The 12,908-nt window shown below is 39.7% G+C and overlaps 1 protein-coding gene across 1 annotated transcript; it reads right to left on the bottom strand.

Annotated features, from left to right (window-relative positions):
• Positions 1-1,989: 1,989 nt before the first annotated feature.
• C12H15orf48 (chromosome 12 C15orf48 homolog) lies at positions 1,990-5,424 on the bottom strand. Its single transcript, XM_061157062.1, has 5 exons — positions 5,328-5,424; positions 5,131-5,191; positions 4,891-4,976; positions 3,923-3,983; positions 1,990-2,356 (listed from the first exon to the last, which is right to left on the bottom strand). Exons 2-5 carry the CDS (start codon positions 5,164-5,166, stop codon positions 2,288-2,290), a joined length of 252 nt encoding a protein of 83 aa, XP_061013045.1. The 5' UTR covers positions 5,167-5,191; positions 5,328-5,424; the 3' UTR covers positions 1,990-2,287.
• Between the last annotated feature and the right edge of the window lie 7,484 nt (positions 5,425-12,908).

Genomic DNA, 12,908 nt, shown 5'->3' with positions numbered 1-12,908 from the left:
ACTCTTAGGCATAAATAGCTTTACCTTGTAACTTAGTTTCAGAGTTCATTTTAAAAAGCACAGTATACAGAAAGATAGAGCAAATGTGGAAAAATGTCAACTGATCAAAAGTGTGAATGTTCTTTGTACTAGTTTTTCAACTTCTCTGCATATTTGAAAATTTTTCAAAATAAAACATTTGGGGAAAATGCTGAGAACACTATCAAAAATAAAATCAATAAATCTTTTGAAACGTACATTTCAATATTGCTGTTGGCCTTTTCCCCTCCCAAACCCACTGCATGGTACCTTCCACCGCCTTGTTCATCTTGTAAAGCCACTGCATTTCCATCAGACTTGTGTTTTAAAGTTGAAAGACACCGTCCCCCCTCCCAAACACTACAATTTGCTCTCCTAATTGGCCAACCATCACAAGGCTGTTCATTTTTATTTGCCTCTACAGGGCCACAATGCTCTTTAGAAGCTTAAGCAAATAAAATTGTACTTCATAATTGGTACATGTAATTCCTTGAGATCAACAATCAGAGATTTTTATCTGGGAAAATTTGAGGTGATAAGGAAGTAGCAAAAGTTGCAAAAGTAGTCTTGCTTTAATCCTTTCAGAATTGCCAAATCTCTAGTAAGATCTAGATAATTTTTATTGCCCTGAAGGTGGTTAGAATTTAGCACTTCTCTTAAATTTTTATTATGTTCAGATGGAAATTAAGAAAAGGGGACTTATGATTTTTATGAGTCAACGAACCTGGGTATATACCCAAGAGAAATTAAAATATATGGATACACAAAAACTTGCACGTGGCTGTTCACAGCAGCATTCTTCATAACAGCCAAAAGGTAGGAACAACCCAAATATCTGTCAGCTGATGGATAAGCAAAATGTGGCATATCCACACAGTGGAATATTAGCCATAAAAAGGAACGAAGTACTGATTCATGGTACAGCACAGCTGGATCCTGAAAACATTATGCTGTTAAGAGTTAAGCACCAAGGTCACATAAGGTGTGATCCTATTTATCTGAAGTGCAGAGAATAGGCAAATCCATAGGGACAAAGATTAGTGTTTGCCTGAGGTTGGGGACAGAGGGATCAGAAGTAGGTTCTTTTGGGGTGACGAAGATGTTCTGGAATTAGGTGCTAGAGTTGTAAAACTTCGTGAATTTACTAAAAAACCACCAAACTGTGAACTTTAAATACTATGCTCTGTGAATTATATCTCAATTTTTTTAAAAAGTGAATGAAAAGCTATTTTCTATTTGGTCTCTTTTTCAGGAACAGTCAAGGGGGAGTGCCAAAAGGCATGCTGGATTTGATTGCATCTTTGATCTCCCTGGACCACTGGCCAGAGTGAAGAGAAGCCCCAAACTTGTGGGGTGCTCTCCATCCTCCCCTCCCCACATGAGCACCACTGTTAGCCTTGGCATCTGGAGGGCCAGTCTCATATGCCACATTCCCACCACCGCCAGAATCCCAGTACTTCCTCCAAGACGAATCCCAAAGTCTCATACTCCATCTCGTCTTCACTTTCCTCATTGTACTTGCCATCTTTTACTCCTCTCCCTCCAAAATTTGGTTTTGTTCATTGATTTATCTCGGCTGCACAAGAACAGTATGCGGCTAACAGCAGATATTCAACAGATCTCTGGTGAATGAATGAATTTGGAAAAAAAGGTTACACAGAAATTTGCACTGGGTGTTATTTTAAAAAGATGAAGCTCCATGAAGGTACCCAGTGGCCTAGTGGTTAGGATTCAGAGCTTTCACTGGAGGCCCAGGATCAATCCCTGGTGGGAGAATGATCCCACATGACGTGTGGCATGACCAAAATACAAAAAAATAAATAAGTAAAAAAAAAAAAAAAAGAAGAAGAAGATCTTTTAAAAATTAAAAATAAATAAAATTTAATAATGAATCTCCATGCTTCAAAATGTGTTTATCTCCCATAAAAGATCTTTCCCCTCCATTTAAATATGTACCTGATCTTTAAGAAATCTTACACAAATGGTATTTTATTAGAGACAATCAAATTTAACAAATCTTTATAGGAAAACATTTAGGCATTATAAACACAAAAATTTCAATACACAAAACAACACAGAATCTTATTTTGGGACTATGTGGTTATGCTGTGCTACCTTTATAATTCTTTATCCAGAGTCCAAAAATGTAGGCAGGCCCTAAAAATGTAGCAGAAGCATTTCCGCACACTGGTATCCATAATCTAGTCTGTGCAGAAGTGTTTCCACTAGATTCATAGAGTGCTCTTTGGAAGAAAAAGGCGAGGACTGGTCACCTGGTTGCCCTTCGGACCTTTTGCAACTCTTCAATGGGCTTCCACTCTTGGTTGATTGTTACAAGCTTTAAAAAAATAAATAAAACAAAATTAAAATGTTTTGTTAGGATCTGTTCATCCTCAGGTCCCCTTTTCAGATCTGTACACAGTTCCATCCGGAAAAAGTATCACCATAACATTTGTAGCCAAAGAATCACCTCTTCCCATCTCTAATTAAAACAGTAACATGTACTGGTTCTACCCCTCTAAATAAAGTCTTTGGGTTCCTGGGTGTTACAGGATTAGAGAGAAAGATCATATACATTTACCCCATTTTCACTTAACAGGTTCTAGATTTTTTTATTTCCTATGATTTTATGTGAACTATAAGCTCAAAAAGTGTTATCTGTTCCGTGTGAATGGCTATATAATGTTCCTAGCACAGAGCTAGGCACTTAAAATTTCCTCACTCAACAAAGGTACAAATGATCCAAGTTACACAATAAGGGGAAAGACAGAGAGCTGAGGACAAGTCTTGACTTCCAAAGAACTCACATTCAGAGATTCGCATTTATTCTCACAAGTTTTCTATTCCCCCAGGAACAGGAAGATGTAGCTTTAAAGATCCTAAACGCCCTTCCCTAAGTCAAGCTGTGTCATTTGAATGCTTTGTTTAAACACACACACACACACACACACACACACACACACACACACACACAACTTTCTGGAGACAGTTTAAGTCGTGTTCATTCCAACAGACTACATGTTTACTTCCAAAATATTTAAAATGTAAAAAAGTCTTTTCAATAGTCTTAAAAATCTACTCATTTGGATGAGAGGATATTAGCTAATTTTGCTTACAGAGAATGCCACTGCTGTTTTTAGGAGTTCCTGTTATTTATCACAATAGACCTTATATTAACTTTTGATAAACAGTGGATAAAATGAGATCATGCATAAACAGACTGATAGATTTCAAAGATAAAATTATGGTTACCAAAGGGGAAAGGTGGGGAAAGGGCTAAATCAGAAGTCTGGGACTGATATACATACATTTCTATATATAAAACAGATAAACAACAAGGACCTATGTATAGCACAGGAAGTTCTACTCAGTATTCTGTAATAACCTATATGGGAAAAGAATTGGAAAAAGAATGGATATATGTATGTATGTGTATATATGTATATATATATATATATAAAACTGAGTTACTTTGCTGTACCCCTGAAACTATTGTAACAGAACATTGGAAATCAACTATGCTCCAATATAGATTAAAAATAAGTTAAAAAGGAGATGATGTATCACAACAATGATAAAAGTTAATTATCTGAATGCTTCCTATGGGCCAGACACTGTGCTAAAGGGCTATATCTACTTTATCTTCTTTAAGCCTCTAATCTCTGAGGCAGGGCCTTATTACTGTGCCCATTTTATAGATTCTGAGAACCTCAGAGAGACCAAGTTGTCTAAAATCACCTGTGAATAACAGAGCAAGGATGTGAACTAGATCTCCACAATCCTACAGCACTCTCTTAACACTACACTAAATGGCACCCTAAACACGAAAAGTATTACATCTGTTCTGCAGACAAAGGTGCTAAGGTTTGGGCTATGTATAAATCATATTTTAATGTAGCAATACCTTTGTAGGGACAGTAGGATCCACAGTTTCCCAAGGTTCTGGATTTCTTTTTCGATCAAGGCTAAAAGAAAAAGAAAGCTGATTAAACATTAAAGTAAGTGCATTTAAACCAACTCTGATATTGGGTTTATACTACTCTAGGGACAGACTCAAGTGCATACTTAGGCATTCATCACTAACTGAAATTGATGGAACAGTTCTTTAAAAAGTTTCACAGTTTGGCTCACACATTAAGGATCAATTTCTCTGCAGGGTACAAGGTCTGTAGTGCCTTTATGGAGCTAGACTGGAAAATGTTCTCATAAGCTGAGAGCAATGAGAGCGGAAGTGCCAGGCTAAGAGCAAGCAGATAAGCTCCTGCCCCAGTTTCTGGGAGGGGCAGAAGGGCTCAGCTTGAACCCTCTAGGTGGTGAACTGCCAGAACTTCCCATTACTGCCTATGGAGCCCTGCATCGGGCCAAGATCAGTTTCAAGTTTTTCTGTTCCTTATATTCCAGGATACATGGTATTTTACCTTATATCCAGGGCTGAAATTAAGTTTATTGTAGACAACTGAATCAGTCAACTTTACCACATTAGGAAAGACCTTTCTAGTAAACTGACATTTTAAAATGTCATTAAAATGATGATTTAAGATTGATGATACATATCCCAAAAGACTATCCAAGAACTTTACATTTCAAAATGTATGTTTAAAAAAAAAAACCTTATTTTTCTGCAGAAGAGGAGGATGAAAGGTTGAAATGGATGCAAGGATATTTAGATACAAGAAACAAACTTATTCCATCAATATCATCATTTAATAGCCTTGTGAAACCTGGATGCTTTCTGGCCCTGACTCCCAATTCACAATTCGACATTCTTATTCTCTGGGAAAAACCAGGAAACTGATACCATGCATTTCATAAACTGAAGGTCAGCCTAACACTACTAAAAAACGTTTCTATAAATGATGAATGCTTACTTACATCACGTCGGTTTTTCGAAGGGAATACACAGCAAATGCTGAAGCTCCAGTCGCTGCCACGGCCATGAAAAACACCAAAGGAATAAGCTAACAGAGAACAAAATATTCCGATGTTTCAATGAGAAACACTTGAAATAGAATAGCTCTATATCATTTTATACTTTCTCCAAATCGGCACCATCTGTTCATCTTTAAAAGTTAATCTTTTTAGTCAAAATTTTCAATTGCTTTAAAAACTTACTTCCTTCTTTTTCATCAGGAGTTGGAAAAAGCTCATGATGACTTAAGAGTAGACTCCAAATCTATAGGGGGAGAAAAATCCAAAATATTGATCAAAACTCAGCTACTAGGACTCAACCTGGTGGGCGCCAAACCGGCTAACGTATCCCAAAGCCAGCCTCGAGCCAGATGATCAGCCTTCATCCGAGGGAGGCTCACCTGGGGGATCCGGGGGGACCTCACGAGCGGACGATGCTAACGCCCAGAACCGAACCTGAGCTCAACCTCCGCGCCTTATATACCAACCCCGCCCGCTCCGGAAGGCCGGCCGGAGCGTTCTGGTCACGCGGGTCGCGCGGGGGCAGTGCGGGGCTTCACTCGCTTTCCCTGCCGGGTGCCGGGCAACTGGGCGCCCCCTGCAGGACTCCGCGTCCGCAGTCGCCGCGCAGCCGGACGCGAGCGCCCCCTGCCGCCCGCCACGGTTCTCAACCTCCGCTCGGAGCGAGCCCAGGCTGAGCGTCAGCGCCCCTGCAACTGAGAACCAAGAGAACTCGGATAGCCAAAACTGGTGAAAAGCAGCCCCTCTAAAAGGAGATCCGGAAAAGGAGCCGCAGAAACGGGGGTCCCATGGGAGGCTCCTTGGTGCAGGCAAGTAACTTAGAATTAATCCAAGTCACATTAAAAGCTCCAAAAATGGGATGTGGCACACGAATAAATTGTAAAGTTCCTTTCAGAATAATTCCTCGTTGTCTTGATTTTTTACCATTAAAAAAAAAAAAAAAATCAGGATGTGAGGGAGAAGAAACAAAAAGAATCAACTGGAGAGATTTCCAAGAGAAGATTTCTTAGACGACCCTGAAGGCTGGCTTTGTCTTATCCGGTTTTAACTCACCCCTAAGCTAGCAGCCAAGCCTTGCACGGAACATGCAGGCGGCTGCAGAATCACGGGAACAATAATTAAATCAGAATCTGTGTGTCAGACGCTGTACAAGAATCTTTTCGGCATTTTCGCAAGATAAGTTTTTTAGGGTCAGAGATGCTCTAGTCGTATAGTCAGTAAGTGGTGGAGATGCAATCAGGGCCCAGTTCTGACAATCAATATCACCGTTCTTTCTGCACCCCACTCTTAGCAACTGAAATTAAGACAAGAGTGCAAGCTCAGTTATTTAAAAAGTTATTTTTTTAAAAAGTTATTTTAAAACTGTTTGAAGTTCAAGCTATAAGTTAATGTAAAATCAAAAACAGTGTTCTCTGAAGGGCCAGTTCCAGCTCTGTTCAACCCGGTTTTCGTTCTAGTCAGGGACTTTGCATTCAAACTGACCTGAGTTCAGAGCCCATCCCTGCCACACTTTATTAGCTGACTTACTTCAAGGAAACTACTTAAGCTTTATGACTCTCATAAAATGGGGACAAACCTAGCTCAGCAGGGAGTTGGAAAAAATGGTAGACTGTATGCCGAGAATGTAGCATTCTGTTTTGCCTGAGGTAGGCATTCAATCAATAGTAATTGTTATTTGCAAATAATTGTTTTATATATGGGAGAACATAAATATAACTTCTAATCCAGTTACTACCACCTAATTCTTCCTGTATAACCCGAGTTGTAATTAGAGACGTGTGTTGATTACTTCAAAGAAAATAAAACATTTTTTGTAGTCTGTATTCACAAGAAACTGGAAAATTCTTAAAGAGATGGGAATACCAGACCACCTTATCTGTCTCCTGAGGAATCTGTATGCAGGTCAAGAAGCAGGTTAGAACTGGACATGCAACAACAGACTGATTCCAAATCAGGAAAGGAGTACATCAAGGCTGTATATTGTCACCCTGCCTACTTAACTGACACACAGAATACATCAAGCAAAATGCCAGGCTGGGTGAAGCACAAGCTAGAATTAAGATTGCCAGGAGAAATATCAATAACCTCAGTCAGATACACAGATGACACCACCCCTATGGCAGAAAGCGAAGAACTAAAGAGCCTCTTGATGAAAGTGAAAGAGGAAAGTGAAAAAGTTGGCTTAAAACTCAACATTCAGAAAAAGCAGCTCATGTCATCCAGTCCCATCACTTCATGGCAAATAGATGGGAAAACAATCGAAACAGTGAGACTTTGTTTTTTTTTTTTTGGTTTCAAAATCATTGCAGATGGTGACTGCAGCCATGAAATTAAAAGACACTAGCTCCTTGGAAGAAAAGCTATGACCAACCTAGACAGCATATTAAAAAGCAGAGACATTGCTTCACCAACAAAGGTCAAAGCTATGGTTTTTCCAGTAGTCATGTATGGATCTGAGAGTTGGACTATGAAGAAAGCTGAGCGCTGAAGAAATAATGCTTTTGAACTGTGGTGTTGGAGTGTGTGTGGTGTTGAGAGTCCCTTGGACTGCAAGGAGATCCAACCAGTCCATCCTAAAAGAAATCAGTCCTGACTATTAATTGGAAGGACTGACACTGAAGCTGAAACTCCAGTATTCTGGCCATCTGATGCGAAGAACTAACTCATTGGAAAAGACCCTGATGCTGGGAAAGATTGAAGGCAGAAGGGGACGACAGAGAATGAGATGGTTGGATGACCTCACCGACTCGATGGACATGAGTTTGAGCAAGCTCAGGGAGTTGGTGATAGACAGGGAAGCCTGGTGTGCCGCAGTCCATGGGGTCGAAGAGTCGGACACGACTGAGTGACTGAACTGAACAATTTGTATTGAACAGAATCAAAGAAGCCTTTTAATGCTCCTTCTGCAGAATTTCTAAAGCTTGTCAGAAGGTTTTAGGAAAAGCCTCATTTTAATTAAAGATAAATTGTTTATAGGATGAAAGGAGGAGAAAAAGGAAATCTAGGAATCTATCATAGCCCACAAGTTAAAATTAAAATGTGTAGCCCTTGGGAATTCCCTGGTGGCTCAGAGATTAAGATTCTGAGATTCCACTGCTGGGAATCTGGGTTTGATCCCTGGTGGGAGAACTAGGATCCCACAAGCTGAGTGAAACTCAGAGCCCTGCTTTGCCAAAGTCGTTGCTTTTCAAAATGCAGTTTTGTGTAATAATAGCCTAGGCACTATTCTGGGAATGGGGCATGGTAAATCACATTTCTTCCAATTTACTTTCCATGGGTATTTCTAACATGATTTGGTGCCAAAGACAGATGATTAATTCTGACTAAGGGGCTCTGAAAAATCTTACCAAAGGTGAGGATATTTATTTGAACATAAACAAACCAACTGTAAAAAGACATTTTGGGTGCAATAACTTAAATACAGACCAGAGATGAAATATTAAAGGAGTATTGTTGATCTTCTCAGGTATGATAATGGTATTATGGGTTCTTTTTTTAAACACTTTTTTAAAGAAATTAATAAATATATATGGGATTTACCATAAAATACTTCAGTTAGAAAACAAATGAAGCAAATTTAGCAAAATACTGATTATATAATCTAGGTGATAAATATGTGGGAGTTTGTTATATTACTAAATGTTTGAAAATATTCAGATTAAAATTTTTTAAAATGTATGAATTGTATATAGTGTTAAAAAATAAAATTCAACGGAGTCAATTTTAAGACCTAATTGACTTTTTTCAATAGTTGATGAACTAGAAAGGTGTTCCAAGGGGTAGTACAAACAGAAAGCTTTTATAAAGACAGAAAGGTGGGGCAGGAAGGTATTAGCTGTAACCCAGACTTGCAGGGACATGAAACCACAGCTACTTGGTTCCCACTCTAGGAATTTAACTTAGATTTTAGTCAGCCCAGCTTAGGCTTTGCAAGAAAAATAGAATATATTTTCACTGAACATTTTCATTATTTTTTCATGCCCATCCTTCAGTGGCTGCCTGTTACCAGGGTTAGCAAATATGGATTTGCTAAATTTCATAGTCTGTTGTTGCGCAGTTGCACAGTCGTGTCTGACTCTGCAACTCCATGGACTATAGCAGGCCAGGCTTCCCTATTCTTCACCATCTCCAGGAGATTGCTCAAACTCCAGTCTACTGAGTCAATGAAGCCATCCAACTATCTCATCCTCTTTTGCCCCCTTCTCCTCTGCCCTCAATCTTTCCCAGCACCAAGGTCTTTTCTAAAGAGTCAGCTCTCTGCATTGGGTGGCCAAAAGATTGGAGTTTCAGCTTCAGCATCAGTCCTTCCAATGAATATTCAGGATTGATTTCCTTTAGGATTGACTGATTTGATCTCCTTGTTGTCCAAGGGAATCTCAGGTGTCTTCTCCAGCATCACAATTCAAAAGCATCAGTACTTTGGTGCTCAGCCTTCTTTATGGTCCAACTCTCACATCTGTACGTACTGTTTAATGCTGTAATGTGACTCAGAAAGGAGTTTGAGTTTAATGTAACACCGTTCAAGAAACAAAGGAAAAAAATAGAATGGCACAGACTAGAGATCTCTTCAAGGAAATTAGATACCAAGGGAACATTTCATGCAAAGATGGGTACAATACAGGACAGAAATGGTATGGGCCTAACAGAAGCAGAAGATATTAAGGAGAGGTGGCAAGAATACACAGAAGAACTATACAAAAAAGATCTTCACGACCCAGATAATCACGATGGTCACTCACCTAGAGCCAGACATCTTGGAATGCGAAGTGGGCCTTAGGAAGCATCACTAAAAACAAAGCTAGTGGAGGTGATGGAATTCCAGTTGAACTCTATTTCAAGTCCTAAAAGATGATGCTGTGAAAGTGATGCACTCAATATGCCAGCAAATTTGGAAAACTCAGCAGTGGCCACAGGTCTGGAAAAGGTCAGTTTTCATTCCAACCTCAAAGAAAGGCAATGCCAAAGAATGCTCAAACTACTGCACAATTGCACTTATCTCACACACTAATAAAGTAATGTTCAAAATTCTCCAAGCCAGGCTTCAACTGTCCATGAACCGTGAACTTCCAGATGTTCAAGCTGGATTTAGAAAAGGCAGAGGAACCAGAGATCAAATTGCCAACATGCCATTGGATCACTGAAAAAGCAAGAGAATTCCAGAAAAACATCTACTTCTGCTTTATTGACTATGCCAAAGACTTTGACTGTGTGGTCCACAAAAAACTCTGGAAGATTCTTAAAGAAATGGGAATACCAGACCACCTGACCTGCCTCCTGAGAAATCTGTATGCAGGTCAGGAATCAACAGTTAGAACTGGACATGGAACAACAGACTGGTTCCAGATAGGGAAAGGAGTACGTCAAGACTGTATATTGTCACCCTGCTTATTTAACTGATATGCAGAGTACATCATGAGAAACGCTGGGCTGGAGGAAACACAAGCTGGAATCAAGATTGCTGGCAGAAATATCAATAACCTCAGATATGCAGATGACACCACCCTTATGGCAGAAAGTGAAGAACTAAAGAGCCTCTTGATAAAAGTGAAAGAGGAGAGTGAAAGAGCTGGCTTAACGCTCAACAATCAGAAAACTACGATCATGGCATCTGGTCCCATCACTTCATGGCAAATAGATGGGGAAATGGTGGAAACAGTGACTTTAGTTTTGGGGGCTCCAAAATCACTGCAGATGGTGAATGCAGCCATGAAATTAAAAGATGCTTACTCCTTGGAAGGAAAGTTATGACCAACCTAGACAGCATATTAAAAAGCAGAGACATTACTTTGCCAACAAAGGTCCGTCTAGTCAAGGCTATGGTTTTTCTAGGAGTCATGTATGGATATGAGAGTTGGACTATAAAGAAAGTTGCCAAAGAATTGATGCTTTTGAACTGTGGTGTTGGCGAAGACTCTTGAGAGTCCCTTGGACTGCAAGGAGATCCATCCAGTCCATCCTAAAGGAGATCAGTCCTGGGTGTTCATTGGAAAGACTGATGCTGAAGCTGAAACCCCAATACTCTGGCCACCTGATGCAAAGAACTGGCACATTAGAAAAGATCCTGATGCTGGGAAAGATTGAAGGCAGGAGAAGGGGATGACAGAGGATGAGATGGTTGGATGGCATCACCGACTCAATGGACATGAGTTTGAATAAATTCTGGGATTTGACCTTGGACAGGGAAGCCTGGCATGCTGCAGTCCATGAGGTTGCAAACAGTTGGACACAACTGAGTGACTGAACTGAACTGTTTACACTTCCCAGGTACTTAGAAGCAGAAGTGTTTTCTCACCAATTAAGAACACAGCTTTTGGAAGTTTCCCAGAGCAAACCTTCAATCACACTGAAACTGAGTCAAAGAACTCCTTAATCTGACTTCATCATTTATATCAGTGAGAGAAAAAACATGGATTTTTTTGTCTTCAAGAATTTTGAAGCTTCCAGAAATTCTGTTGAGAAGTTATAAAAAGACAATTTCAAAGCAAAACTCAAGCTTCTAACCAAAGTGTGTGTACTAAATTTCTAGGCTGACCACTGGAAACTTCCTCTAGGAAAAAACAAAGGGCCCACAGCTAGAAGAGTTAAGGGGTTCAGGCTAGAGGGCCTTAGACCTAGAGATGGCAAAGGCCTAATAGCTGCCTTGTCGTACAAAATCAACTGACACAACATGAACAAAAATAATTAGAATTCTAATAAAGTTTCTAGGTATTTTCCCTACTACTCTAAAGCATGTCACTTTGTTAGAATAATTTTAATTTTTTAAGTAATCTACTTTATCTATCCTAACATATCAAAACAGTGACATCAACATGTAATCAATGACAAATTAATAAACCGCTTAACAGTTTGTTTCATGCTGAGTCTGAATTCCAGTGTACATTTTTATTTATGGCGCATTTTGATTTGGATGTTAAATTTTCATCAGAAACCTTTGACCTGCATTTTGTTGTTCAGTTGCTAAGTCATGTCCGACTCTTTGTGACCCCATGGACTGCAGCACACCAGGCTTCCCTGTTCCTGTCCTTCCCTGTCCTTTACTATCTCCCAGAGTTTGCTCAAACTCATGTCCATTGAGTCAGTGATGCCATCCAACCATTTCATCCTGTATCGCCCCCTTCTCCTCCTGCCTTCAATCTTTTCCACCATCAGGGCCTCTTCCAATGTAGTCAGCTCTTTGCATCAGGTGGCCGAAGTATTTGAGCTTCAGCTTCAATCCTCCCAATGAATATTCAGTATTGATTTCCTTTAGGATTGGTTTGATCTTCTTGTATTTAAATTTAAAAAAATTTATGGTTAAGAAAGTCAATTCATGTACTCAAGTTATTCCAAAGACACTTAAATGTTTCCCAATAACTGGATTGAGTGTGTGGTGTTTAGTTGCTAAGTCATTTCTGACTCTTTTGTGACCCCCCCCTGGACTGTAGCCCTCCAGGCTCCTCCGTCCATGGAATTCTCCAGGCAAGAATACCGGAGTGGGTTGCCATTTCCTCCTCCATGAATTACATTTTATACCTATAAATAAGACAGGCCTTTTTCTTAATTGCTCAATTGCTTAGTAATAATCAAAAGTAATTGCTCCTTAATTGCTTAGGAATAATTCTGCCTCCAGTCAGAAATAGGAAACTTTTCCAACAACTGCTTCACATTTACGACTTCGTATAGTTCATGCACCATGCTCTGACTGTACAGACACTTCTTTTGAAGCTCGTCTGGTGCTTAATTCACTGCATGATTTGTCTGAGGTCCCAGCTCCCAGCTGCCCTATCCATGCCACGTCTGACTCCTTCACTCACACTCTTGTTCTCTGTGACACCTTGTGGGTGTCTCAGTAAGATACTTAGCAGATACTGTCACATGAGAAAAAAAACAAGAGCTACATAGTACCATGCCTTTTGGTTTTAAAAAGTCCTGTACACATCTGTATATGTATAAGGGACTAGAAAGTTAAACACCCAAGTGTC

The sequence above is a fragment of the Dama dama genome, chromosome 12, assembly GCF_033118175.1.
Source record: "Dama dama isolate Ldn47 chromosome 12, ASM3311817v1, whole genome shotgun sequence".
NCBI classification, from domain to species: domain Eukaryota; kingdom Metazoa; phylum Chordata; class Mammalia; order Artiodactyla; family Cervidae; genus Dama; species Dama dama.
The sequence above is the reverse complement of the archived record's forward strand: the minus strand, read 5'-3'. Positions and strand labels throughout refer to the sequence as shown.

What these genes read in the sequence shown, in the direction of transcription:
- C12H15orf48 (XM_061157062.1), bottom strand. Translation starts at nt 5,166, where the DNA reads ATGAGCTTTTTCCAACTCCTGATGAAAAAGAAGGAA. An exon ending in TCCTGATGAAAAAGAAGGAA is followed by an intron (nt 4,977 to 5,130) that starts GTAAGTTTTTAA and finishes GTTCTCTGTTAG; the next exon opens with CTTATTCCTTTGGTGTTTTT. An exon ending in CTTCGAAAAACCGACGTGAT is followed by an intron (nt 3,984 to 4,890) that starts GTAAGTAAGCAT and finishes TTTTTCTTTTAG; the next exon opens with CCTTGATCGAAAAAGAAATC.